Raw genomic sequence first — 26,721 nt, forward strand, 5'->3', positions numbered from 1 at the left:
CAGCAACATAGCAGAGAAATGGATGACACTTGATGGCACTGACCCTGTTGAATCAAGGTCATCCTTTGGCTCATGTCTCATTTACCATTAAATAAACTAAGTACATCACAAACAATGCGAGGGTAAGTGTGAGAGGGTATGTTGGAGAAATTCAAATTCAAATTCAAAAAGTCCGTTAAAATTTAGGCGCGTTAACAGACAAAGATCATAACATGGATGTTAAACTGTTGTTTGTTCAAACTAACGTTTACAACTTTGAGATAATATATATACATATATATAGATATAACATAGGAATTGGAAGTATATAGCATATTTATTATATGCTAAATAGATGAATAGCTGAACAAACATGTCCAACACAGAAGATTGTGTCAGAGAGTTACTGAGAAAGATAGTCAAGATATGGGATGAGCTCGGTGTAGAGAACACCTATAGAGCACAACAATGTGATGAGTATGTTTATACATCAATCAACAACAACTACAACAACATTGACTAACATCATCATGACATTATATGATCTGACATGATAACAACAGAGCATCACAACAGGTTGTAAATATATACACTACATTAATGAAGAGAGAGGAGAAGTATAAGGATGATGTTATAAAGAATATCCTTACTGGATTGGAGTCTGTGTGTACCATGACGACAGAGCTTGGCGAGACTGTCAAGGAATCAAACAAACCATTGGCCAACATGAACTTATTACAACGTGAATCATACGTTGAGTCACAACTTGGTGCTCTTCGAAAGGTATCACTCAATCATTCAATCATTCAATCAATTAAGTATACTTTACTGACATTGGATCAATCAATCAAACATCAGAGAACTGAGGATAGAGTTGTAATGATAGAGGATTTGGAGACAAAGATTGAGGACATATCGAAGGAGTTGGAGCTCAAGGACTTGAATCACAGTCGTATGAATGAGAGTGACATATCTGGCAACGACTACTCAATGGAGCGTATCTCATCATTACAAAAGAAGATGAAGAAGTTGCAATTACAACGTGTAAGTATGCTCAACAAGTATGCTCCACATGTTCATGTCCACTAACTTGCCAACAACCAACGACAACCAACATATAGAATGATGCCTTTACCAAGGTGAAGAAACTGTGCGCAGAGATTGGAGAGTTGTGGGGAGAGTTGAGGATTGCGCCAGACACAGAGTTTGAAAAGTCCATTGAGAGGATGATACAGTCCAGTCAGGAGCATGTATCGCCAATCTCACTCAGTATGTCAACCATCACCGTGTTGTCACAAAAGATTGACAAGCTACATCTGATCAAGAAGGAGAGTGAAGCACTCGTTTGCGAGTTGGCATCAAAGATCACCAATCTCTGGAACAAGATGGGCACACCCGAAGATGAGCGCGATTCATTCTTTAGCAAGACTGCTGGACTTGGTCCAGATGTGATTGAAGCAGTATGTTATCTTTGGCTATCGAGCCAGCCATCTCTAGCCAGCCAGCCAGCCAGCCAGCCAGCCAGCTAACACTCAATCAATCACATTTTAGTGCAATGAGGAACTGTTCCGAATTGAGGAACTTAGACGAGCATGCCTTTCAGACCTTATTGACAAGGCAGTGGTGGACATTGAGGAGTTATACCTTCAGATGCATATGGCCAATGATAGACTGGACGAGCTACTTCAGGGCGTCGAGGAGGGCACAGAGGAACACTTGGAGCTGCTCGAGAAGGAGTTGGAGGACGTCACCAAGATGTACGAGGTGGCCAAGCCCCTGATCGACCTGATTGAGAAGCGCGAGGATATCCGCAACGCCAAGATCGAGTACGAGCAGAATGTGCTGGGCGACAAGGAGCGTCTTCTGTCCAAGAAGTTTGATCGCAACCGCTTTGTTCAGGAGGAGAACATGCGCAAGGCCATGGCCAAGCTGCCGACGGTTGAGGAGCGTCTGAAGAAGGATCTGATCGAGTGGCAGAACACCCAAGGCTTTGCCTTCACCTACGACGGCTTCAACTACCTCGAGCTGATGATGCAGCAAGCCGACAATGAGCGAATCAAGAAGGACCTGGAGAAGATGCGCAAGGAGAAGGAGCGTCAAAACAAGATGGAAGACGCCAAGCAACCGGTTGCCACCAAGAAGGTCGTCACCGCCACGACCAAGACCCCATCCAAGTCTGTCGCCGCACCTGCCCTGACCAAGAGCAGCAGTAATGCCATCTCCTCGGCATCAGTCGGACCAGGTACGCCATCAACGCCAAAGACACCAAGAGTGGCTGCCATCAAGAAGGATGAAGCTCAGTCTCCGTACAATGAACGCGCCATGCCAGCCGCCGCCAAGAAGCGTGCGCCACTGTCTCCACTGTCACTCAACAATGGCGCGGCCAACGGTGTACTGAACGGCAATGGCCACGTTGCCAAGAAGAAGGTGGTCACAATCAACCCGACGCCCTCGGGCACCAAGGAGCAGATCAACGTCAAGAAGAAGCAGCTGTTGGTGTCGTCGCCGCTGAAGAACGGCTCCACCAAGGCGCCGTCCACATCCTCGTCCATCTCCACGTCCTCGGTCACGTCGGCGTCGTCCATCAAATCGCGTCTGATGGCAGCGGGCGGCTATTCCAAGCAGCCGACATTTAACCACGATCAATCGATCGTGTGCAACTACCAGTACGGCAACGAGGACCTGCTTATGAACGAAGACTTTGAATGAAGAGTTGGACTCTATCATTCCTTCAACAACAACATGTACAGACACTCCTCCTCTCCTTCACCCATCACTCATTCACTCACAACACATGACTTGCTATCCATATTTAAAATACACGACAAGACCATTCCACCTGGAAAGGTGATGGAATCATTCCAATCAATCATTCATTCGATCAATCAATCTTTATTATTATGGGGTAATGTTACAAACTAAAACTGATCAATCAACGGATCATGTTGAGATGAGCGCGAGGTGGTGCAAGCGATGGCACTACTGCTGGGATGGTGGCCACAGCGGATGGAGCACAGCCGGGTGGGATGTGCACTTCGTGTTCGTTATACGACTTGACAATGTCGATGGAGTGTTTCTCCACCATTGCACACAGGTCGTTGATGATGACCGGTAGTTCCAGAGCATGTCCTGCTGGAATCAGACTGATTCCTGGACGGACAAAGGTGGTGACCATCCAGCCAAGGTCATTCTGTAGCTTGACCAATGTATCCAGTACTAGGAGATGTGGTACAGGTGACACCTTGTCTCCAAGATTCAATATTGTCGAGTATACAACCATGTCGAGGTAGGCGATGGCAGTGTTGGAGGTCCACTCACCAAGTTTGCTAAGGGCAGTGTGCTGGTCCTCGGTCATGCCATGCTTAGCCAACTCCAGGCGTCGTATCTCGAGCAGCATGCGTAGATGCTCGATGCGGAGGTAGCAACGAAGATGTAGCAAGTCTTGGAGGTAACCAAAGTCGTAGAAGAGCTCGTAAGGGTCGGACATCGGATCGATGTTCATGGGTCTGGGCTCAAGATCACTCGGACGGTATGAGTTTAGGACGACGTCCATTAGGTCAGATGGCCAGCTTGCCGACTTGTCCTGGAGCAAGGGTATCTCAAACTTTGTACCAGCAGTCGATATCAATTGTTTGAAGTCGATGATCACTTTGAGTGCATATGAATGGTATAATTCCTTATGGCACATACATATTAGATTGTTATCCAATCTACTCTCAACTCTCTGAGCTGCGATGGACCTTGTGAACATATCAAATATTGCAGTTCTCGCCAAAGGTGGGATCAATCGTTCCTGGATGGGTGTGGAGTGGAATAGTTCCAGTTAGTTAGTTGGTGATTGATTGAATGATTGATTGTTTGGATGAGTGTACATACTTGGTATGCTGGATGTGAGAGTAATTGATGTCTACGGGTGAATTGGATGGTGTTCCAGAGGTTCCTTTTGAGTATCTTTGGGAAACATTCGTTGAATCCTTGGAACCTTAGGTCTAGTCCAATGGCAGCTGTTAGCTTACCAATATCGATTTCACCAATATCATAGTTATACAATGAACTCATTACTTCTTCTAACACTCAAACAACAAACTACTACTCCAACTTCTACCTTCTACTTCTACAAAGATATATATATATCTGTAACAAACAACAATAATATACTATACTATGTCCATTATTAAATACTACCATCATTCAATCAATCAATCAATCAATCAAGCAATCAACATGATCACGATTTGCGTGTGGTCATATCACCATTACATCTCAGCTCTAAGGATGTGTATTGGATCAGTCAATCAATCACATACTACACTCTTCCTAACATCATAGTACATATACATACGATCAATCAATCAAAGTCCAGCCAGATTAACGGATTGCTTCATGGAAGTGTCGTATAGTAACTCACCAATCAAAAATCCTTTAAAGAGTTAGGTTAAATATAAGTACAAAACACATAACAACAAGGGTAACCGTTCAGATATCAAGAGACTGACTTATTTGATTGTGGTTGTGTTGTTTATCTCTACAAGTGAGGGCTTGACCAGCCCACTTTTGATTTGGTATCCAGGACCACAAGATGTGTTTTTGAGGTTTGATCAATCACAAAACCTCAAAAAAGGGGGTAATCTGATGCTCCTTTATCTCTTCACACCACTTCACTGTATCTGTTCTATTATCTATACCATCACATACACACACATACAGACACACAGAGAGATGATAAGACTGTGTTCATTGTTTAGATATACAGGCAGTTTGAATGCTAATCGATCATTGGCCACTTTGACCAGATGCTACACATCTGTTGCCAACAACAACAACAACAATAACATCAACAACAATGCGATCAACAACACCGAAAATGACAATGACAGACCTGTAGACAGTAGTAGTAGCATTCAACAACATGCTCATCTTGATAAGAGTGAGTACATGATCAAAGATCGATCACTCAATCAATCAAATATGGTCCAGTTCACATGACTTACACGTGAATTCCAAACCTAGACTTGAGAGGCATTGGTGTATATCTACCTGGTGAAAGGGATGAGTACGAAGATGATGAAGACAATGAAGAGTTTGACGATGGAATGGATGAACGTGATAGACGTTTATTGGCAATGGTTGAAGATCAACAAAGAAATAATCCATTGTTGATGGGTGTAATGCCTCAACAACATAAAGTAGATGATTACCAATCGTTTGAACAACTTGAAGAGAGATGGCAGGTTGAGTACGAGAAGAAACAAGAGGCACTTGATCAGATGACACCCAGTGACTTTACCGAAAAGAACGATCAGAAGGTCGAGCTGTACAATACTATTTCAAATCGATTCTCCGTCGTCGATGAATCACAACACATTCACTTCAACAAACCCGAAGACAATCAAATACCTCACTACTCTGATCAGTTACCAGATGTAAACATAGAGTCAAATGATGTATGTCCACTCCCATCAATCATTCAATCATTCAATCAATCATACTAACTTTAAACAAACTAGGACCTTTCGACAAGGATATCAAAGATCAAACAGAGGATGGTAAAGAATAAGGTTGCGAGTGGGCGTGTGACAATGGACATTATGAATACGATATATCAATTGCATAGAGAGGACCCAGTGACTAATAATGCTCAGACATTGGCACAGCGATTCGCGTTGGATACCAAAGCGACTGAGAGTCTACTCAAGTACTTTACAGTTCCAATCATTGTCAAATACAACACTGGCGTAAAGTCAGGTCATTGGAGTGTTGTGTTTGAGAAGTGAGTCAGTGAGTGACTCCACTCCTCATCCAACATCATCATCAACCATGTGCATGCTTCTTTCATTCATTGTTGGTTCAGGGAACGTTCATCGCGCGTGTGGCTTCCATCTCACTCCATCGTCCTGAGGTACATTATGTCCTCATGTATACGCAGATCACATGATCACACACTTCGATCACTCACACACTATGTCTATCCAGGACACGACATGTCGTCTTTGGGAAACGACACTTCACACACTCACACACTCAAACACACCATCACCCACAATCAATCTATGTTATGTATTCCAATTCCATATCAAGATATTCTGGTTGACCATCGGCTGATTGTATATCCAATTCATTAACTTTGTTTAAGTTGTTGGTCAACCTTGGGTCATCGCTCGTCGATGGTACAGTTCAATATTGGGTCTGGTGATGTTCACCGCGTTCCAACAACATTACATTTAAGTACTCAGTAGTTGGTATAAAGTAAATCAATAACATAAACTACTAAGTTAATTAAATCGATATTATAAGTTATCCGATCAAATATTTATTTATAAACTAATAATAATAATAATAATTTAAAATAATAATGGAAGGAAAACTTAATACCATCCGTTTAATATTCCCAAAGTCAACTCCAGAGGAGGCAATCAATGCACTTAAGGCCAACTCATGGAACCTTGACCAAACAATAGATTATTTATTGACTACCACCGCAGTCAATGAGATTGAGATGAAGGAGTCATCAGCTGAGCTGGTCGAGCAACCAACTATCACAACCACAACAAACACCAACACCGCCAAAGATGAGGAGAATGAGAGAATACTCAAGGAGTTCTTGGTGCTGGAGAAGCAACTGGTCGAGAAAACTAATCAACAGATCGTTCCACAGCCTCAGAGTGTTGAGCCGGTTCCAATGCCTGTCGAGGTGATTGAGTTGCCCAAACCATTGACTGCCCAGAAGATTGAAGCTGCCGAGATCACACCAGAGCCACAACGTGACCTCAACCTCCTCAAGCGTATCGCCAACTCACTCAAGGCACTCGAGTTTGAGATCATCAAGAAGAGAACATATGAACCAGAGGAAGACCTGCCAGCTCCAAAGATTGAGGAGGTGCCAGTGCCAGTACCAGTGCCAGTCATCAAAGTCGAGGAAGTTGTCGAGAAAGTTGTAGTCGAGGAGGTGATTGAGGAGAAGGACCCCAACAACAACAACAATGAGGTGGATGAGGAAGAGGAGACACTCAGCAAGAAGTTGTCACATGACTTGGAACACACGATCGAGCAGTTGGAGTCCATGTTGAGCAACTCGTACGAAAAGTCTGAGAAGGTGCTCAAGACGATATTGGAGGAGATCGAGAGCTGGAACATCAAGGACAATGTCAAGTCGCTGACCACAAGCATCAAGAATGAGTTGTCTGCCATCCTGGACTCGCTCTCATCGCTCATTGCACCGGCCAATCCAACAATCAACGAGCAGCGTGACGACCTCGAGAGGAAGCTGCAAGAGCTCAAGGCTCACAATGCCAGATTGATCGAGGAGAGAAAGATTGCCATCGAGAAGATTCAACGCTATGAGCACTCCAAGCAACTGGCCCAAGAGCATGTACAATAGACCATCCCCTGATGATGGAAGTAGTCCCCCACAAACTTGTTGTTGATGATGTCTTCGCTACCACACGTGTTGCCGCGTGTTTCCTTGTGTTTCCGCGAGTGTTTCCTTGTGTTGCCAACACAACTTCTAAATGGAATAAAGAGTTTGATTTAATGTTGTTATACCTATACATTACATTGTAGATTGATTGATCGATTGTTTGTTGTTCGCTTGTTTGTTGCGCCAACTTGATGAGAATGAATGAACGAATGAGCCGATCATCATCTACTTGGCGGGGGTACCCTTGCTGTTTGTCCGAGACATGAATCTCTGTTTGTCAACGGCGAATCGTTCGTGGACACCTTCGCCAATCTTCTCGACAGAGTCAAAGGCTTCAACATTGTACGTGATCTTTCTGTTGTCAATGGCTGTGATGGTGGCCACTGCACGCACTGACATGTTAACGGGTGTTGCACTGAGATGACTGATATTGATCGATGTGCCAACTGTTGTCCAAGCACTGTCCAGCTTGCCATTGAGTGTCAACACAGCAGCACGCTCCATCAATGCTATCATCGAAGGTGTTGAATAGACCTCCACATCACCACTGCCAACACTTGTTGCCAACAATGTATTATCGACTACTGTTGTAGCCTCTGCCTGGTCACCGACTTGTGCACTCAATGTAAATGTAGACATTGTATGTATCTGTATCTGTATCTTTATCTGTATTACTTTTTCTAAGAATTAAAACTTAATTTATGGGTATCAAGGTTAGATCTTCACTTTCAAGTTCTTCCCTCAACTCAAATTGAACTTGGCTAACAGATAATATAGATACAGATAATAATAATGGATGACGATGAATATGATGTAAAACATAATCACAGTACACAGTTGGTACATTTTGCAATGGATGATGATGGTGAAGAAGTGATTGAACATGTATATCCAAACATTGACACATTGGATCAATTGATTGGAAGGGACTTGTACTTCCTACCATTCAACACATCAACAATATCCGGTGATGACCTCTCTACTGCCATGGAGAAAGAGTCCCTACTCAATGAAGACAGGCTCAGATTCATTCAAAGATGTATGCCATGTTTCAGAGAGTTATGTAAAGAAGTATGTATGTTCGATTGTTGTCATTGATGCGATTGGTCGATTGAATTTGTAACTAACAATGACATGAAATAGAATATATATGCATGTGATGAGAACAATACAATACCATTGGACTTTGTATCACTCAAGAGCTTTGTGTTTAAACAGGATGATGGCTTTGAGAGGATGATCTTTGATCGACCTCAGTTCGTCTTTGACTGTATTGGTGTGGTACTCTATCAGATATTGTACTGTCCTTTGGTCAAGGGCCCCAACAAGGCCGTGACATTCAGTCAGAACACAGCAATGTCATTGGCAACAAAGAAGAAAGTCAATGTGCGCATTTTCAACTACCCTTCATGTTACATTCGAACACTCAAATCCAACCTCATTGGCAAGCTGGTGGCGATCAAGGGCACTGTCATTCGTGTGGGCAATGTTCGTCCATTCGTCAAGTCAATGTCATACAAGTGTCCATTGTGCTCGACTGTTCAGCTCAAGTACTTCAACGAGGGACGCACGAGCATGCCCACATCATGCGTTGGGTATGACTGTCCGAGCAAGTCGTTCGAGCCATTGCGGTCGACCGCTGTGACGGTAGACTGGCAGAAGATCAGACTTCAAGAGGATGCAGATCAGAAGGATCAGAAGAGTGGCATCCCAAAGAACATTGAATGCGAGCTCACCGAAGACTTGGTCGAGACCGTCGTACCAGGTGACATTGTGACAGTTTGTGGAATCATCAAGGTGCTCAAGCAAGAGGAAGGTGGCAACAGCAGCAGCAACAAGGCAATATACTTTATGTACCTGGATGCCAACTCGATTGACTCAAACAAACAGGTGGATTCTGCTGGCAAAGCTGATATCACCAACTTCTCAATCAAAGACATGTATGGAATCAAGTCGATTGCAGAACAACCAAACCTGTTCAAACTGATCGTCAACTCAATATGCCCGTCAATCTATGGACAGGAGATGGTCAAGGCAGGTCTGTCACTGGCGCTCTTTGGTGGCAATCCACGGAACCTACAGGATAAGAATCGTTTGCCAATAAGAGGCGACCCTCATGTATTGATCGTTGGTGATCCTGGTCTCGGCAAGAGTCAGATGCTAAAGGCCTTCCAAACCATCTCACCTCGAGGTGTATACGTCAGTGGAGGATACACAACGACAACAGGACTGACAGTGTCACTGCACAGAGAGAGTGGATCAGGTGACTTTGCACTTGAGGCAGGAGCATTGGTGCTTGGTGATCAAGGATGCTGTTGCATTGACGAGTTTGACAAGATGAAGAAAGAGCATCCAGCCCTCCTAGAAGCCATGGAGCAACAGTCCGTCAGTATTGCCAAGGCTGGAATCGTCTGCAACCTACCAGCCAGGACATCAGTCATTGCTGCAGCCAATCCTGTTGGTGGTCATTACAAGTAAGTTCTTGTCCCTCAGCACCAATCAATGTTGTTCATATGACTTACATCAATCAATCAATCAACATTTGACAGTCGTGCCAAGACTGTGTCAGAGAACATCAAGATGAGCTCACCTTTGCTGTCTCGTTTCGACCTCATCTTTGTGCTCCTGGACAAGCCCAATGAGGGCATGGACAGGATCATCTCTCATCATATTTTGGATGTAAGTATGAAAAGTCATTGACTTTGAAACACAAACTTACCTTCATATACAGCTACACTCTGCAGGAAACGATCATAAAAGAAAGGCAACACCAAGTCAACAGTTCTTCACACCACTGACCAATAGTAGTCAGGCATCAGGTAGACAATCTATACTTCATAGGCTGATACTGCAGTCTGGTGAAGAGTTTGACGCGATAGCACCGCTGATCCTACGCAAGTACATCTCTTATGCAAAGAAGTACGTGTTCCCAGTGCTTTCCGAGGACGCAATCAAGGTCATACAGGAGTTTTACTTGGATCTACGTGATCGTTCAACCAAGCAGGACAGCGCCCCAGTCACAACGAGACAACTTGAATCATTGATCAGACTATCAGAGGCTCGCGCCAAGCTGGAGCTGCGAGAGGAGGTCACCAAGGATGACGCGTTGGACGTGGTGGAAATCATGAAGGAGTCGATCATGGAGGTGTTTGAGGATGAGTATGGCAAGGTGGACTTTAGGCGAACGTCTCGTATGGGCAAGTCATCAATGGTGAAGAAGGTCTCAGCACTCTTGAGCAAGGAGTGCAACAAGACTGGTGTGGACGAGTACACTGATAATCAGATCTACAAGTTGATGAAGGATAACAAAATGCCACTGGAGAACTTTACAGAGATACTAGAGACACTCAATCATCAAGGATTCGTCTTGAAGAAAGGTGGCAAATACAAGGTACAATCTTACTGATTATTTATTTTATTTATATACATCCATTCATTGTTCTAGAACTCTACAACTACTTTTCCAAAGAGGTCGCCAGAGTCAAGGATCTTGTGACCAGCGGGTACTGATTCAATTCCTTTGAGTACTTGTCCAACTATAGATGGTACTTTTTGGGTGGAGAGGAACTTGGTGATGAATAGTTGAGCACGTTCAACTGCCTGTGGATTAGGATAGAATGATGATACACTATATCCTTTGATGGTCAAGTGATTACCAATGGTTGCGCCAACAGGTAGTACAGTAGGCTCACTCGACAACATTCCATATAGGATTAATGTTGCTTCATAAGCTGCTGCAAACACCAACTTCTCGAGCTGAGGACCGCCGACTGGGTCCAAGAATAGGTTGGCACCTGCTCCCTTGGTGAGCTCTCTGATTCGTTTGACCAAGTCCTCTTCGCCAGTGGCAATGAAGTGATCAGCACCCTGGGCAATGATCTGATCCTTCTTGGCATTTGTTCTGCTTAGTGCAATCACAGTGGCTCCAAATGATTTGACATAATGGATGAATGCAAGCGCAACTGAGCTGCTAGCCGCGGTGACAACTACAGTGTCTGTGCTCTTGATAGTAAGGCCATACTCATATATTGCAAAGTATGCTGTAAGGTACGCAGTCCAGGTGGCAGCTGCATCAGTGAATGATTGATCGACTGGGATGTGAGCTAGTTGGTTCTCTGGGAGAACAATGTGTTCAGAGTTGGTGGTTATACTGGAAGTTGGTACGACTACGACACGATCTCCAACTTTGAACTTGGTTACTGTATTTCCAATTGCATCGACTGTGCCTGCTGCTTCATATCCTATTCCACTGGGCAAAGTTGGTTTGATAAAGAATAAACCAGCTCTAATTAAAGCCTCAGCTCTGTTTAGACCAACTGCTGCAACCTTCACTCTTACCTGACCATCACCTGGTGTTGGTACTGGAACCTCTTTAACTTTTAGTACATCTGATGGTCCGTATTGTTCAAAAATAATTGTTTTAGATAAAGTAGACATTATTTATAATTAATAGAATGATTGATTAATAGTTTGATGATTGATTGATTAATTGATTGATTGATAATTGTTTGTTTGTTTGTTTGTTTGTTGATGGATTGTTTAATGATGACCGAAGGAGGATTATATACTACTTTATTTCATTCCAATGATCATTGGAAGTCTTTGGAATGGAACCCCCTTTGCTTCATGAATGACACACTCCAAACGATGTTTTGTTGAAGATCGTGGGGTGATCGATTCAGGAACGTGGGGGAGGTACTGAGCAGAACTCGTTTTGAGAACAATAGACGTCCCAGGGTTTTACCTATTTTGGAAACATGAGTAATATACATTTCATATTGCTGCAACACCTTTATTGATTGCCTTTGGCAAGGACAATCTTGGTCTTGAACGACTCGAGTGACTTGATAACAGTGTCGAGGTCTGGTCTGTTTTGAGGATCAGCATCCCAACATTGTTTCAACAACTGTTGAATTGGCAATGGTACCTTGGTCTCATCAACCAATGGTCTCTTATTCTATATTTGTGATAAATGTAATGTTAGTTACAGGTATATCTATCGGATGGATGATGGATGATGGAAGTCATAGTCTAGCGTGAGATGGGAGAATGGCACTTGGTAACTTACATATTTGGCAGTATGATGGATTATCTGGAAGTCATAGTCTAGCTTGAGATGGGAGAATGGCACTTGGTAACTTCCATTGATACATCGTTGGATCAGCTCCCATAATACAATCGAATAACTATACACATCTGATTTGGTACTATACTTCTTGGAGCTAAATGAATGATTGAAAGATTGATTAGGTAGTGCTAGGTGGTCGCAATTGAAAGTGGTTGTTTGTTGACTACCTACAAGAACAGCTCTGGAGGAGAGTACATAAACTTTCCTTTTATCAACCCCAGAGATACGTCATTCTCATGGATGTTGAACCTTGAAAGTCCAAAGTCTGTTATCTTGATGCTCTTCTCTATATCGAATACAAAACTCTCATTGCTGTGACAATAAGGCATGTTAATTAGGGCACAATGAAGAGTTATATGTAAGTACTTACGTTATACCTCTGTGTAAGATGGCTGGCTTGTGTTGATGAAGTTCATTGATTGATACTGCCACTTGTATTGCCACATCCAGAGTGTTCTCCCATGTGAATGATTGAGCGATGGTCTCATCCTTCATTGCATCGAGTAGTGACATGTTGGGCGTGTACTCTGAGATGGTGGCAAACTCCTTGTCATTATAGACAACGCCGTAGAAGTGGAATATTCTTGGAGAGGTAAGACTCGCCAGGATGTCCAACTCCTTCAACTCAAACTCCTTAACACTTGAGTTCATCTGTTTGATCAGTACCTGCTTTGTCTTGTACACGCCAGAGTGTAATATGTAAGACTCTGTCTTCTTGATGAACTTCATGTCCGATATCTCAGTTGGGTCGATTCTCCAGTTGAACAGTGTCTGTTTCTCAACAGCCACAGCCACTGGCTTTGTAACCGCGCCACTACCATTATTTGACTCTGTCTTGTCCGTGTCCTCGTGGATCACAAACATTGACTTTAGACGTCCAATAATATGTTGGAAGTCAGGTCTATCTTCCGGCTTCCTCTTGCAGCTGTTGTGATTGGGAGTAAGTTAGTGGATGGGCTGTGGCAAGACGAACACACTCGACCATCGCGATACATACCAATCTTTGATGAGCTGGGCGTAGGGGAGGGGGCATGTATCAGGGATGACGGGATGTCCAAGCTCAGAGTTAGCGATGTTTCCACTTGGTGTCTTGTGTGTGAGGATCTCCCAGAGCACTACACCAAAGCTAAAGACGTCGGCTTTGGTCGAGTATCCAGAGCCACCAAACACTTCGGGTGCAATCCATGGGAGTGTGCCACAGAAGGTCTTGGCCACCTCGTTACCACTTGAGAATCTAGACAGGCCAAAGTCTGACACTTTGACATTGTAGTTATTGTCCACCAACAAGTTGACAGACTTTAGATCACGATGTATGATCTTGGGATTATAAGTATGCAGATAGTTCATTCCTTGGGCAATGTCCAGACACATCTTCACCTTTGTATTCCAACCAATCTCCTTCTTTGCATCCAACACATGTCTCAACGATCCACTATTCAAGTACTCTGTGATGATTGCCAGGTTGCCCTTCAATAGGCATGTTCTGGAGGTTGTGGGAGGGTGTGTAAGTGATTGTTTGATTGATTGATTGATTGAGTGATTGGAATAGATCCAGTGATAGATTGAATGATTGAATGGACAAAGTTGGTGATGTTTGGAATGGTTCCAATCACTCGTGATTGATTAATGGTGTGGGTGGGATGGTTCCAGGACTTACCCCATGAAGAGGACGACGTTGGGATGCCTCAGACACTTGAGTATGAGGGTCTCCTTCTCAAACTCTCCATTCTTCTCTTTGTGTAATAGTGACCGAAAGATGATCTTGACGGCCACTTGTGTGCCGCGCCATTCGTAGAGACTGACCTCGCCACATGATCCTTTGCCCAATTGCTTGACATAGACAAGTTCGTCCTCTGACAGATTCATCCTTGACTCGTCTGTTACGTATACTGGTGAGCTATCCTTCTTTGACCTGCTTACTGTTGATGTTGTCGTTGTTGTAGTCGTTGTCGTGTTGGCAGAGACTGTCTTTGTCCTTGTTGATGGATGTTCCACTCTTAACTTCTTGACAAAGTGACTCTCATCATCATCACGCTCTCTCTTGTTATTGTTATTGATGTTGTTTGACTCTGCTTGGTGTGGCTTATGATTGGCATGGTGTTGTTGTTGCTTGTTGTTCTCAACATCTTCATCATCTTCATCATCATGTAGGTCATCAAACTCTTCGGTGTGATCGATCTGCGTGGCACATTCATCATCGATGTTGGTCTCCATCGACTCCATCATGTCATCCTCAATGACTATGACCAATGGTTGTACATGTGGATTAAGATATATATGATCATCATTCTTCAGGATGATAGTCTGTCCCTTTGTTATCTTGACCGATATCTTCTTCTTATTGTTGTCATCATCACTTGTGTTTGAAGTGTCTGGTCTCTCGACACCATTACTTCCATTACTACTATTATTGTTACTATCCTGATGGTCATCACCATCAACGTCGTCATCATCATCGCCATCATTCAATCTTGTCAACAGACTCTTGTTCTCATGCAGTTGTGTGTATGTGACTTGAGACAAGTCCTTTGAAACAACTATATCAGCATGTGATCGACTAAATTAATCAAGATATGTGTCAGATATCATTATCAATCATCTTTGGGAGGCCTGTAACTTTGGACCAACATACCTTATTCTGTTGTCTGATATGAATGTTGGACGACCTCTACCAATAACATTGGAACCAAACTCCAATGCATATTCCTTTACATCTTGATCTTTGGTTGTTGTTAACAATCTAAGCTTGGCTGTGATTGTCATCCTTCCTTCCTTCTCTAAGATGTATTATATATATATATATATAAATAACTGATGATGATGATGTCACGTGAATGAATGAATCAATGATTGAATCAAAAGATCTAGTTTTGGTTGGAATCGAATCAAAAACACAACTCGATGCCCCTTCATTTCACTATCTATCAACACAACACATTGTTGTTGTGAAAGAGATAATATATATATGTTATTATTTGTTATTACTACTCTACTCTACTCTTGTAGTGGATGTTGAAGCAGGCCATGGTGTATCAAGCCATGAGAATGGATATACCTAAACAAAGTGTTCAAACATCATGTTGTTAGCAATCAACCAATCAAACAATTCAAAGACATGAAGAATGAATGAATGACCTTACTCTACATATTACACGACCTTTTACAAGGGATAGTGGAACAGGACCATAGTTGCGAGAGTCGAATGATGTCTTGGCATTGTCTCCTTCAACCCATACGTAGCCCTCGGGTATTTGCATACGTCTGACGATGCCAAGTGGTCCTTGATACTCAATGACATCGCCTGCCAGATACCTGACTCGCTTACAAATGTTACCAGCAGGATCAACTGGTGACACTGCCATTATAAGATCATCTCTCTTGATAGGTCTCAACTGAGTCTTATCAACCAATACAAAGTCACCATGATCATTGAGTGTTGGTAACATTGATGAACCTGTGCACTACATTGAGTTCAAGACGAGTGAGTATGTGATTGATTGATTGTGTGAATGACTTAGACTACTTACCATTGAGTAATCAAGTACGTATGTTCTTATCAAGTATACATAACCCATAATCTGAACACCTGTCAATAGTAACATCTTCCACGAACTATGTTGTTGGACATCGTTGTCCTCTTGTACCTGTTCGCTCTTGTCTTCCTTTTTGTTATCTTTATGTTGTTGTTGTTCGCTATTACTTGATGAGGTACTACTACTGTATGATCTGTGTGTTGTGAATGATGATGATATATACATGTTATGTTGTCCATTGTTGTTGATGTTGATACGCGAGGAGTAAGTGTTGCTGCTGTTGCTGTACATTCGCCTTGCACATTGCGACAACACAGTAGTTCTCTTAAGTGCCAATCGTTGGCATATATAGTTCATGATTGATTACTAACTATATCTTTATTGATTGATCGCCCGATAGATAGATTGATTGATTGAATGAAGGTGAAGATGAATGATCAAATTTCGTCGGGCACTTGTGGAAGACAGAAGTTGTAGAATGCATCCTTCCTGAATAGATCGGCCGACTTCCATCCACACCATCCCTTCTCCTTGATGGTCTTGACATCGGTGGCATCACCAGTGTAATGTGGATCGAGTATAAGGTAGCGAGAGTCTCCAGTCTCTGGATTAAAGTCGACTCCCAACAAAGTATAAGCCAACACGCCTCCACCAATCATCACTGGACTGCCATCCCTATCAAAGTGGCGTGCCAACTCTCTAGTCTTGAATATAACCTCGGCTCCAGATGTTACATTGATGATCTTACAATCAATCTATGAATGAGTGAGCGAGCGAGTGAGTGAGTTAGATGATTGATTGGTGGACCATCCAAAGGCGAGCGACAACATACATTATAGAGTTGTTGGAGACAAAGAGTGATCTCGAATGCGCCAATCCATTGAGCAGACTTGTAGAATGATGCCTTCTTATCCTTCATGTCAACTAATATCTTTTGGATCTCATGATGAGTTGGTACTCCCTTCTGTGTCACGTCTTGATACTTGAGCCAAGAGCATATCGTTTGCATTGATCTGTATGCACATCCCCATCCCTGTCATTCGTGGCATGATCAAAGAGTAAGTGAGTGAGGGAACGAGGTGAGTATGAGCGTGACAGTTACATCATCATTGGTATGATCCTGCTTGTAATGGTAGTAGTCGTAGGAGCCTTTGACTAGTGAGACAGTGCCACCGATGGTTGAGTCGAGGGATAGCTGCTTGTGGATGTCCTTGATGTGAGGTGTCCATGTACCAGTGGACGCGGACTGTTTTGATCCATCAAAGGTCTTGGCGGCGAATGATCGCAGCAGTGGCCGGTTCATAGGCAGGAACAAAAGATGATGATAAGATTCACGTGTCTTTTTGGACAGGTCATCGTTGACAGCGCCCTGCTTGTCGAGGCCAAAAAGACAGGTGATTGGAAGAGGTATGATGGGCAGCTGGTAGTGCAGGGGGCGCTGGTTCGGCGCATCAAGCTGGCTGACAACCGCTTGAATCATTGTCTTTAGCGATTGGGTAAGCGTTGCGTCGCTCCTGATTAGTGCCAGTGCGCTGACCTCGTAGACTTCTTGTTGCTGGGATGTCGCCGACGATGAGATAGTGAGGCATGGTGCCATCAGCTTAGTGATGTCTGCCACATTGTTGCTAATCTTGAACATTAGATGTAGTTGTATTATGTTATCAAGCAGAGGCGTTGTCTTCTTTGTTGCTGTTGTTGTGGACTCTTGCAGCTTTCTCCATGATGACTCGCTGGCTTGATCACCCGAGGTCGAAGAAGTGAACACCACATTGTCCTGCTTGTGATGAAGGTATACAGAGTCTGCTCGATGTTGGTTGTCTGTCTTGAGTAGCTGTGCTGATGTGTTGTCGATGCGTGGCGCAACGACACGGACCATTGTGAATGATTGCTTGAGTTTGTTGATCATTGATTGTGTACCAATCTCTTGAACTGTCGATGAGTCAAGTGCTTGTCGTGACGATGCATTATAGAATCGTATATTCAATTGTTGTTTCTCTGTATCCAATGAAGCCAATGCCACAACTGATATCTTTGTTGGTTGGAATAGTTTGGCAACAGCCACCATCTCATTGAGTGTAGCGGCAGTGATAGTTGACGCATCATCAAGTGAGTCAACAAGACGCACTGCACCAATTACACCAACATCACCAGCGGGTAGTGTCGAGGAGATCAAATGTCTGTTGTTGTTGCTGTTGTCATTGTCTGTCTTTAGTGCAGTGATCACTAATGTTGTGTTGTTGTTATCAACTGTACAACCGACCAACAAGAATGTAGGTTTGATTCCATCATCAACATTGTTGTTGTTAAGTCCATTGTTCAACAATGTATACAAGTCTTTAGTATATTGTAATGTTGTCATTGTTGATGTATTACTATTATTATTACTTTGATTGATTGTTCAAATATGACTACAACTTTGGTGATCTTCACAAGGTCAAACACACGAATGAATGCCGAGGCTAACACACCAACTCAACTCTACATTTAATTAATAATAATAGATCATTGATACCATGACTTGATACCTAATACTCGTTGTTGTGACTCACTGTATGATTGCTTGTCAAGTCCAGTGATACTATCTAGACATTGGTTGATTCTGTTGGTTCTCAATTCCATCTTGTCACGTGTAAGATATGAACATGGAGTCATCTTGATGAACTGTGCCAGTCTTGGTCTTGGACTATTGTTTGCAACACTTCCATGAGCCATCTTTTGGTTCCATAATACCAAACTACCAGCTCTAGCTGTTACCCTAACAGCATTATTCTGATTTCATAAGGGTTGGTCAGTTAGTGTCAATGGTAAGCTGATCAAGAATGAATGAGTAGACTTACATATAATGAGTTGGAAACAGGGATAAGTACGAACCTCTCCTTTGTACCAATGTTGGTCCTCAATGTCTTGTTCCTGTTTGGGAATAATTGATTGATTAGTATTCCATTCAATCAATCAAATGAGACCAGTATAGAATGTACTTACTTTAATGTCCACTCCTCAAGATGACGTGGAAAGCCTGGTACAACAATGAATCCACCATCTTCATCTTTGTTGTCGGCCAAGTTGATCAAACCTTGAATGTGTAACTCATTCAATGATTTGATACCAACCTCATTATTCTCAATAATAAAGTCAGCTGACTTTGTATTATCATACTCCAACTGATCGATCACCCTCTGTCTCGTGGCATCATTTGTCTCCTCAATATATGCGAATGGATTCATATCCAAGTGCACTACATGGAAATGAATGTTAGTGATTAATTGATTGAATGAATGAATGAATGATCAAAGTAGTTACAATTGAGCTCAGTCTTCCACACCCTCATATCGGGTATTGTTGGTTGGTTATCGTTCAGGGCAAAGTTGATCTCGGTGTGCTGGGGAGACATCCTTGGGAATGATTCCAGGATGTTGATGGTAGGACGGAAGAATCCATAACGATCATGATTGATGAATAGATCCTTCCTATCAAGTAGTTGACTATATACTTGATATATATTGTTGTTGGCACGATTATCCACTGATTGCTTTGTGAATACACTTGGACCTCCAACTATACCAGCGTAGGCCATTGATGGCCAGTGTTTCCATGTGCTGGGATCATTCCTCTTTGTCCTATTACACAAATCCTTTGACATTGGAGGATAATATAACCATTCATCATTCTCAATATACCTCCAAATATCATCAATAGTAGACTGGCATGATTCCAAATCCAATACATCTCTGATTATAACGAATCCATAATCATTGAAGAACTACAACATTGTGTTCATTCATTCATTAGTTCGTTAGTTCAATCAATTAGATATTGGATATTACATACCTGTCGATACTCATGTATCTGATCTATTGAGAATGATGCCAGATAACCTTCATTATCCACTGGCACTTCATACTTGGGAGGACAGTACTCCTTGTCATCAACATACTTAGGTGGAATATTGAATAGTTTGTTTGCAAGATCACCAAGCATATTCATTGTTATTAAGTTATATATATATCTTGGTTGTTGTTAATAATAATAAGATGTTCATGTTGAGTCGACTGTACTATTAGTATCTCTTCGTTCGATGGATCTAAAGTTGAGAAGTTGGGATGATGGTGTGGTAGTTGCAAGGTGGCGAACAATAAAATTCAAAGAATGTTAGGATATGAACGATCATATGTTATCGTGTACTAACATGTAATTACACATTGAGGTACATCTTGAGACTTGTAACAGATAATTACTTGGTTGTTATACATGTAGAAGGTCATTGATTGACAATAAATATTGGGAAGTTGTTGAAAGGGTGTCAATCAAATCTAGAAAGTTTGAGAACACGACTGAATCATGAGTCATTCATTCATTCGTTCGTTTGTCAGAGATAGAGATAGATACATAACCAACAATGTCAAGAAGATCAAGTAAACCTATTATATTCGATTTGTCCAATCTAGATAGTATAAAAGATGATCAGGTGTTGATTGGACTGATTAATAAGTCATTGGCAACAATCAATAAGACATTCGAACAATATAGATTCGATGAGATTGCTCTATGTTTCAATGGTGGAAAGGATTGTGTTGTATTATTACATCTAATACATCATGTATTAGTACAAAGACATATAAAGAATATAAAGAATAATAATAATAATAATAATAATATAGATAATAACAATAGAGTTAATAAGGATGTCGATGACATACCACAACTGCGTACATTATACTTCAAGGCCAACGATTGTTTCGAACAAGTAACTAAATTCACAGAGGAGTGCGCTGCTCAGTAAGGTCAATCAATCCATTCGATCATTCATTCAATCAATCGATCAATGACTCACACTCAATGTTGCTTAGCTATCACTTGCATGTAGAGGTCATTGAGAAGGAGTTAAGAGAGGGCTTGGCAGACCAAGTCGACCAGCATCACATCAAGGCCATCTTTGCTGGCACAAGACAGACTGATCCATACTCAAGTCATCTATCAGAGTTTACTCCAACAGACAGTGTATGTTTGATCATCATTCTCCCTCACAATCAATCACTAACTCTCTACCGGTCGATCAATCAATTAGTCATGGCCACAGTTCATTAGAGTAAGTCCAATCTTGGATTGGGACTATTGCAATGTGTGGAAGTTCCTCAAGACATTCAATGTACCATATTGCACGTTGTATGATGAGGGATATACATCGATTGGAAACAAGGGCGATACAGTACCCAACCCAGCACTCAAGGACGAGTCCACTGGTCAGTTCTCCCCAGCTCACCTATTGCGCGATGGTACACTGGAGAGAAGTGGGCGTCAGAACCGACCCAAGCTAGTCCAGACCAACCATTAACCATAACATAAACAGACGCGAAGTGTGTGTACCGGCATGCGATTGATGCCGACTGGATTGGAATGGAATGGATGTATTATGTTATGGAACGATCATCAATCTGATTGATGGTTGGTGTATGGATGGATGGAGGGATGATGCAAGGAAGGAAGTAGATTACAATACAACGACTCTCCTGTTGAACTGGAGAGTCAATAAACCGATTAGACGATATCCAATGGAGATGACTACCATGATTATCATGGACTCGTAGATGTTGATGTCGTTCCAGCCGTAGGACTCGAGAACTTGCTCACCAGTGTACACGGGACAGATGGTGCCGTTGATAGATTGAGAGCCTGGACAGTCAAACGTCAGACCCTTGAACTCGTTGATGGCAATCACCTCGCCAGCCCACTTGGTTGGCAGCGCGTAGTTGAAGTACTTGAGGACGAACGGCAGCTGCGAGCTCGGTCTGAAGAAACCGGCCAGCAGTGAGAACAGCGACAGGATGACGTTGGCAATCGTCGTCGACAGGCCAACGTCGTAGAAGAGCGAGCATACAAACAGGCCGACCGACTCGCCAGAGAACAGCAGGATGAAGATGGTGAGCGCAAAGATAAAGACGTGGCTGACGCCGTGATGCAGGCCCAGCACCCAGTAGACGACCGCCGTGTAGCCCAGTGCGCCAAACGCGTTGAAGGGGATCTCCACAAGACTGTAGGCCGTGAAGAATGAAACGGTCGAGTACAGGCCGTCCGAACGCTCGCGGTAGAACAGGTTGCGCTCTGTGGGGAACAGCGCCACACAGTTGAGCAGCGCGATGAAGATCATACTGAGCGACTCGTAGAGGAATCCCGAGCGGTTCTGGATGCCATACTGGTCGTCGCTGAGACGCAGGAAACAGATGCACATCATCAGGCCGAACGAGACGATCTGCGAGAGACGGGTGATGGCCGCGGGCAGGTCGCGCAGATGGTTGAGGTACGAGCGGCTGGTCAGCACGGGCACCGAGCTGAAGAATGGCGTCGATGTCCTCAGCTGCGACGTCAGCTGTTGCTCCTCTGTCCTGCTCTGCTTCTGCGAGACGTCCTTGATTCGCAGTCGCTGTGCGGCAATCTTCTCCTGCAGCTGTATCTTCTCCTCGCACTCATTAAACGAGAGTACCAATGTCTTCAGTCTCTCAACGCTCTCCGCCTCCAATGCAGGGCTTCTATAGTCCACGGAACAGATGTCGACTGAGTGGGTATGGAATCATTCCAGAGGGGGAGGGGGAGGGATGGTTAGTTTATGGGACGCGTCTTTGACTTCCGCGACCAACCCAACTTGTCAACTAGACTACACATACTGAAGTAATCGGCAGGGTTCTCCATTCTTGGACACTTGAAGTTTAGACGTGTAAAGTGACCAACCATCTCTGTGGCTGGTCCAAGATAGACGAGCTGTCCTTTGGACAGCAACATGACCTGATCAAACAGTTTGAAGATGTCTGAGCGAGGCTGGTGTATAGTACATATAACTGTTCTGTTCTGTCTGGCGATGCGGACCAATGTCTGAGTGACCTGGAACGCAGTGAATGCGTCCAGTCCAGTGGTTGGCTCATCCAGGAACAGCACACCTAAATGCGAGGCCTCGATGTTAGGGTTGATGCGCCACATGATTGTTTGACCGATCGATACATACTTGGGTCTGTGAGGAGTTGGCATCCGATGGACACACGTCTCTTCTCTCCACCAGAGATACCTCGCTTGCCATTGCCACCCACTCGTGTGTTGGCACAGTCGCGTAGACCTAGTACTGAGAGCACGGAATCGACACGCTCCAACTTGTCAGCATCACTGACGCTGGTGGGCAGACGAAGGCGTGCAGAGTAGACAAGAGTCTCGCGTACCGATAGGTTTGGCAGCAGGTAGTCCTTCTGCATTACATAGCCCACTGCATTCTTGACCAAGTCTGGTGGAGGTGACAGCACCGAGTTGAACATAATGTTGCCATCGACCTTCATCTCTGACTTGTTATATCTTCCAGAGATTGAGTTGAGCAATGTAGTCTGTGAGGAGTGATGAGATGTGATGTGATGGGGTCAGTTGATTGATTGAATGATTGGAATAGTTCCAGTGATTGATCGGGTGATTGGACTGACCTTGCCACTGCCACTTCCACCCATGATGGCACACATTTGGCCGGGACGGATGATCGCAGAGATGTTGTTGAGGAGGTTCTTGGGTGCCTTGCGCTCGCAGAGTTTGATGCGAGTGAAGAGGTTCTCAGAGTCGCCTCGCAGGGACACTGTGACGTCATCCAAAGTGATTGTGATCGGTACGGTATTGTAGTTTATACTATTTGCATTCTCCATGCCCAATGAAGTGACGCCAGACAACACATCATCATCATCTCCAATGTTTATATTAACAGCTGATGGTGTTGTTGATGGTGTTGTCGAGATTTGCTGTGGTGATGTTGATGCTGGCGTTGAAGATGATGATGGTGATGATGATGATGGTAGTGTGGCAATGTCATGGCTACCTGGTATAGCTATATCATCATTATGTTGAGTGGCGGGTATCCTAAGCTCTGCTTCCTCTTCGGAAATAGTGTCTGAAGGTGTATTCATCGATCGATCTTGTCTTGGTCTGACTTTGATCAATGAGTGTTATATATATATTTGTTTGATTGATTGATTGATCGTTTGGTTAATTGAATGATCAGTGGATAATGAGTAATCACACGCGATACCCTAAAATGAACTATGATGGTTGTGTGTCTTTCAAAAGAAATCGAAGAGTAGTGAGAGGTCTGTGTGGGAAAATGATCACTCTTGGGCTAAGTACAACACACTGTTTGGGGGGTCCATCACTCACCATTTTTGCTAAAGGGGCGCACAAGACGAAGAAGACTTGATATTTGTTAAACTTGTTCTTAAAGAACCTTTTGTGTACATGTAATCATGATTGATATGAACGACGAAAAGTCAGCTGACTTTTAACAACTATAAATATATATGTTTGATTGATTGAATGTAGTGTCTGTTTGTATGATCAACTGCTGCCATTTCCATTTATTATTGATTGGAGATGATCTTGCCAACCTAATAGACGTGATAGTTCTTTGATACCCTGTTGACAATCACCAATCCATTTGACATCGGTCTTGTTGTTGGAGGCTTCGAATTTGAATCCTCCATGGGCATTGGTACCAACCTCATGCATATTGATCAGACATCTTGGTATATTCGTTGGTGCCATCGATAATAATGAAGCGAATGGTTGTACTTGTAATGATGTACCAATCACCAATAACAGATCACACTTTGACAGGTCCTCCCTTGCCAAATGTGTGAACCTCGCTGGCAATGGCTCTCCAAAGAATATAATATCTGGCTTCACAATACCAGTCTCACATTCTGTACATCTTGGTATCTCATCCTTGAATATAATATCTGGTTATATATATGTTTGATTGATTGATTGGAATAGTTCCAGTGATTGATTGATTGATTGATGCATGGGCGAATGAGTGAGTGATTCTGGAATATTGTGTGCATGAGAGCGAGCATCATACCTTTGACCCACTCCTTGGAGTGTTGCTTCTTGCAAGATAGGCACTTGCTTGTGGCGAATGATCCATGTGCCTCCACTAACTTTGAATCCGGAACATCTGGAAATTGATTGATAGATTGTTAGTCATTCACTCACTCGCCAACTCGCTCACCAACTCGCTCGCACAACATACCTGCTTGTCTCTCTAAGGTGTCAATGTTCTGAGTGTAGTTCCTCAGCAACACATTCTTGTCGTGAAGTAGTTTGATAAAGTGATGTACAGGTGTTGGTTGGAAGTTGCCAGGATACAGCTCCTTGGCAATTAGGAAGAATGGCTTGGGGTTCTCAGCAAAGTACTCAATGTCAAAGATGGCTGTCTTGTAGGGTAGGTTGTACTTCTCCAGATTGTAATAGAGTCCAGAGGTTGGAGATCGAAAGTCTGGTATTCCTGCCGCCACACTAATGCCCGCGCCTGTCAGCACCACTATATTCTTGGCGTGGCCTGCCTTGATGTGATTGGCTACGCCCTGTAGCGACAACTCGTTCAGCATTGGATGTGGACGCAGTCTTGATCCAAAGAACATATCCATCACAGCCTGTATCAGTCCGCCACCCTGTTGTCTCTCCTGTTGTTGTTTCAACATCAACTCGTCATCCTCTTCATCATCTCCAAACTCCAAGAAGTTATCCAAATGTGATGACTTGTTCAAACCTCCACTTGACTTTAGTCTCTCTGTCTGTGTACTAATCTTCAATATCGATGGTGATGCCGTAGCAGTTGTAGATGTTGAAGTAGAAGTAGTAGAAGTAGTTGACTTTAGTTGAATGACATGTTGTAGTATCTCAAGATATGGAGCAAGGTTCTGTTTGAATGAATGAATGAATGAGTGAGTGTCGCGAGATTGATGGATGATGGATGGATGGATGACTTACAGGATGCTCGACATATGATTCGCATTGATAACACCATACACTGTGATCGGAGAGTGACGCTACTATTGGATGACCAGTGGATTGATAGTGTTCCTCTGAATGACTATGTTTGAATCGAGAGCAACTTATATATTTACATTGGATACATATCCAATTCTCACTATTATCATTACATATATTACATGTATTTACTAATACCTGTTTATCATCTAGTACTACTTGTACCTGTACTTGTTGTTGTTGTTGAATGAATGATTCTAGATGTTTACAGTTTGAGAGTGATGTTGTTGATGCATTACACTCCAGTGTTGTGCTCATTCTTTGTGTATCACAGGTTATCTGTGTTTGAAGTTGATGTTGATGTTGTTGTTGATGATGATGATGATGATATAGATGTTGTTGAGTCGATGACGATGAAGAAGTGAATGGAATTGACTTGTCGGGCATCAGTAGTTACTTAATGTTCGATTGATTGATTGAATGAACGAATGAATGTATGTATGAATGAAAGTACGAGTCCAAGAGAATGAATTGAATGAATGAATGAAAGAATGAAGATGACGACGACTCTCCAACACGTTGACCAAGTATCCTATCTGTTTCGTATGTCGTCAGGTCTTGAAGGAGTGAGTGAGTGTATGTCTTTGATGACCCCCATTTGTGGGGATACAAACATTCAATTCGAATACGACTTGAATGGAAACGACCAATAGGTTGATTGGGGGAATGTGGTGTCACTCAATACCATCTGAGGAAGTCTGTCAAGTGAGTTGTCGACAACTAACCCCCACCCTATCTCACAGTATTTCGGAGTTCAATGCCTTGCATTGTTGGTCGGTGTGGGGTGGGGCATGGTGCAAATGGGGGGGGGGGGGGGTTAT

At 43.1% G+C, this 26,721-nt stretch overlaps 13 protein-coding genes across 13 annotated transcripts; 5 read left to right on the top strand and 8 right to left on the bottom strand.

Annotated features, from left to right (window-relative positions):
• Nucleotides 1-352: 352 nt before the first annotated feature.
• Nucleotides 353-2,688, top strand: SAMD00019534_078980 (hypothetical protein; the record flags this gene model as incomplete). Its single annotated transcript, XM_012896938.1, has 5 exons — nucleotides 353-456; nucleotides 543-762; nucleotides 838-1,023; nucleotides 1,101-1,439; nucleotides 1,531-2,688. The coding sequence occupies 5 exons, from the start codon at nucleotides 353-355 to the stop codon at nucleotides 2,686-2,688; spliced, it is 2,007 nt and encodes a 668-aa protein (XP_012752392.1).
• Nucleotides 2,689-2,911: 223 nt separating this feature from the next.
• SAMD00019534_078990 (hypothetical protein) lies at nucleotides 2,912-4,038 on the bottom strand (the record flags this gene model as incomplete). Its single annotated transcript, XM_012896939.1, has 3 exons — nucleotides 2,912-3,627; nucleotides 3,694-3,772; nucleotides 3,856-4,038. The coding sequence occupies 3 exons, from the start codon at nucleotides 4,036-4,038 to the stop codon at nucleotides 2,912-2,914; spliced, it is 978 nt and encodes a 325-aa protein (XP_012752393.1).
• Nucleotides 4,039-4,698: 660 nt separating this feature from the next.
• SAMD00019534_079000 (hypothetical protein) lies at nucleotides 4,699-5,753 on the top strand (the record flags this gene model as incomplete). Its single annotated transcript, XM_012896940.1, has 3 exons — nucleotides 4,699-4,906; nucleotides 4,990-5,423; nucleotides 5,487-5,753. 3 exons carry the CDS (start codon nucleotides 4,699-4,701, stop codon nucleotides 5,751-5,753), a joined length of 909 nt encoding a protein of 302 aa, XP_012752394.1.
• A 566-nt stretch (nucleotides 5,754-6,319) lies between these two features.
• SAMD00019534_079010 (hypothetical protein) lies at nucleotides 6,320-7,351 on the top strand (the record flags this gene model as incomplete). The annotated part of the gene is made up of 1 exon (XM_012896941.1): nucleotides 6,320-7,351. A coding segment is annotated over one exon (1,032 nt), but the record flags the coding sequence as incomplete, so codon positions are not given.
• A 276-nt stretch (nucleotides 7,352-7,627) lies between these two features.
• Nucleotides 7,628-8,065, bottom strand: SAMD00019534_079020 (hypothetical protein; the record flags this gene model as incomplete). The annotated part of the gene is made up of 1 exon (XM_012896942.1): nucleotides 7,628-8,065. A coding segment is annotated over one exon (438 nt), but the record flags the coding sequence as incomplete, so codon positions are not given.
• A 216-nt stretch (nucleotides 8,066-8,281) lies between these two features.
• Nucleotides 8,282-10,796, top strand: SAMD00019534_079030 (hypothetical protein; the record flags this gene model as incomplete). The annotated part of the gene is made up of 5 exons (XM_012896943.1): nucleotides 8,282-8,467; nucleotides 8,540-8,697; nucleotides 8,740-9,870; nucleotides 9,946-10,078; nucleotides 10,227-10,796. Coding segments are annotated over 5 exons (2,178 nt in total), but the record flags the coding sequence as incomplete, so codon positions are not given.
• A 44-nt stretch (nucleotides 10,797-10,840) lies between these two features.
• Nucleotides 10,841-11,833, bottom strand: SAMD00019534_079040 (hypothetical protein; the record flags this gene model as incomplete). Its single annotated transcript, XM_012896944.1, has 1 exon — nucleotides 10,841-11,833. A coding segment is annotated over one exon (993 nt), but the record flags the coding sequence as incomplete, so codon positions are not given.
• Nucleotides 11,834-12,188: 355 nt separating this feature from the next.
• Nucleotides 12,189-15,287, bottom strand: SAMD00019534_079050 (hypothetical protein; the record flags this gene model as incomplete). Its single annotated transcript, XM_012896945.1, has 7 exons — nucleotides 12,189-12,353; nucleotides 12,465-12,618; nucleotides 12,696-12,836; nucleotides 12,895-13,449; nucleotides 13,522-14,007; nucleotides 14,182-15,081; nucleotides 15,157-15,287. The coding sequence occupies 7 exons, from the start codon at nucleotides 15,285-15,287 to the stop codon at nucleotides 12,189-12,191; spliced, it is 2,532 nt and encodes an 843-aa protein (XP_012752399.1).
• A 226-nt stretch (nucleotides 15,288-15,513) lies between these two features.
• On the bottom strand, nucleotides 15,514-16,361 carry SAMD00019534_079060 (hypothetical protein; the record flags this gene model as incomplete). Its single annotated transcript, XM_012896946.1, has 4 exons — nucleotides 15,514-15,579; nucleotides 15,665-15,985; nucleotides 16,052-16,250; nucleotides 16,315-16,361. The coding sequence occupies 4 exons, from the start codon at nucleotides 16,359-16,361 to the stop codon at nucleotides 15,514-15,516; spliced, it is 633 nt and encodes a 210-aa protein (XP_012752400.1).
• Nucleotides 16,362-16,494: 133 nt separating this feature from the next.
• SAMD00019534_079070 (hypothetical protein) lies at nucleotides 16,495-20,035 on the bottom strand (the record flags this gene model as incomplete). The annotated part of the gene is made up of 8 exons (XM_012896947.1): nucleotides 16,495-16,812; nucleotides 16,890-17,090; nucleotides 17,160-18,391; nucleotides 18,607-18,826; nucleotides 18,895-18,967; nucleotides 19,040-19,292; nucleotides 19,358-19,817; nucleotides 19,886-20,035. The coding sequence occupies 8 exons, from the start codon at nucleotides 20,033-20,035 to the stop codon at nucleotides 16,495-16,497; spliced, it is 2,907 nt and encodes a 968-aa protein (XP_012752401.1).
• Nucleotides 20,036-20,447: 412 nt separating this feature from the next.
• SAMD00019534_079080 (hypothetical protein) lies at nucleotides 20,448-21,383 on the top strand (the record flags this gene model as incomplete). The annotated part of the gene is made up of 2 exons (XM_012896948.1): nucleotides 20,448-20,831; nucleotides 21,123-21,383. Coding segments are annotated over 2 exons (645 nt in total), but the record flags the coding sequence as incomplete, so codon positions are not given.
• A 162-nt stretch (nucleotides 21,384-21,545) lies between these two features.
• SAMD00019534_079090 (hypothetical protein) lies at nucleotides 21,546-23,982 on the bottom strand (the record flags this gene model as incomplete). Its single annotated transcript, XM_012896949.1, has 4 exons — nucleotides 21,546-22,606; nucleotides 22,717-22,986; nucleotides 23,052-23,418; nucleotides 23,512-23,982. The coding sequence occupies 4 exons, from the start codon at nucleotides 23,980-23,982 to the stop codon at nucleotides 21,546-21,548; spliced, it is 2,169 nt and encodes a 722-aa protein (XP_012752403.1).
• Nucleotides 23,983-24,406: 424 nt separating this feature from the next.
• On the bottom strand, nucleotides 24,407-26,158 carry SAMD00019534_079100 (hypothetical protein; the record flags this gene model as incomplete). Its single annotated transcript, XM_012896950.1, has 5 exons — nucleotides 24,407-24,807; nucleotides 24,930-25,025; nucleotides 25,101-25,770; nucleotides 25,841-25,902; nucleotides 25,978-26,158. 5 exons carry the CDS (start codon nucleotides 26,156-26,158, stop codon nucleotides 24,407-24,409), a joined length of 1,410 nt encoding a protein of 469 aa, XP_012752404.1.
• Nucleotides 26,159-26,721: the final 563 nt, after the last annotated feature.

The sequence above is a fragment of the Acytostelium subglobosum genome, assembly GCF_000787575.1.
Source record: "Acytostelium subglobosum LB1 DNA, scaffold: scaffold16, whole genome shotgun sequence".
Taxonomy (NCBI): domain Eukaryota; phylum Evosea; class Eumycetozoa; order Acytosteliales; family Acytosteliaceae; genus Acytostelium; species Acytostelium subglobosum.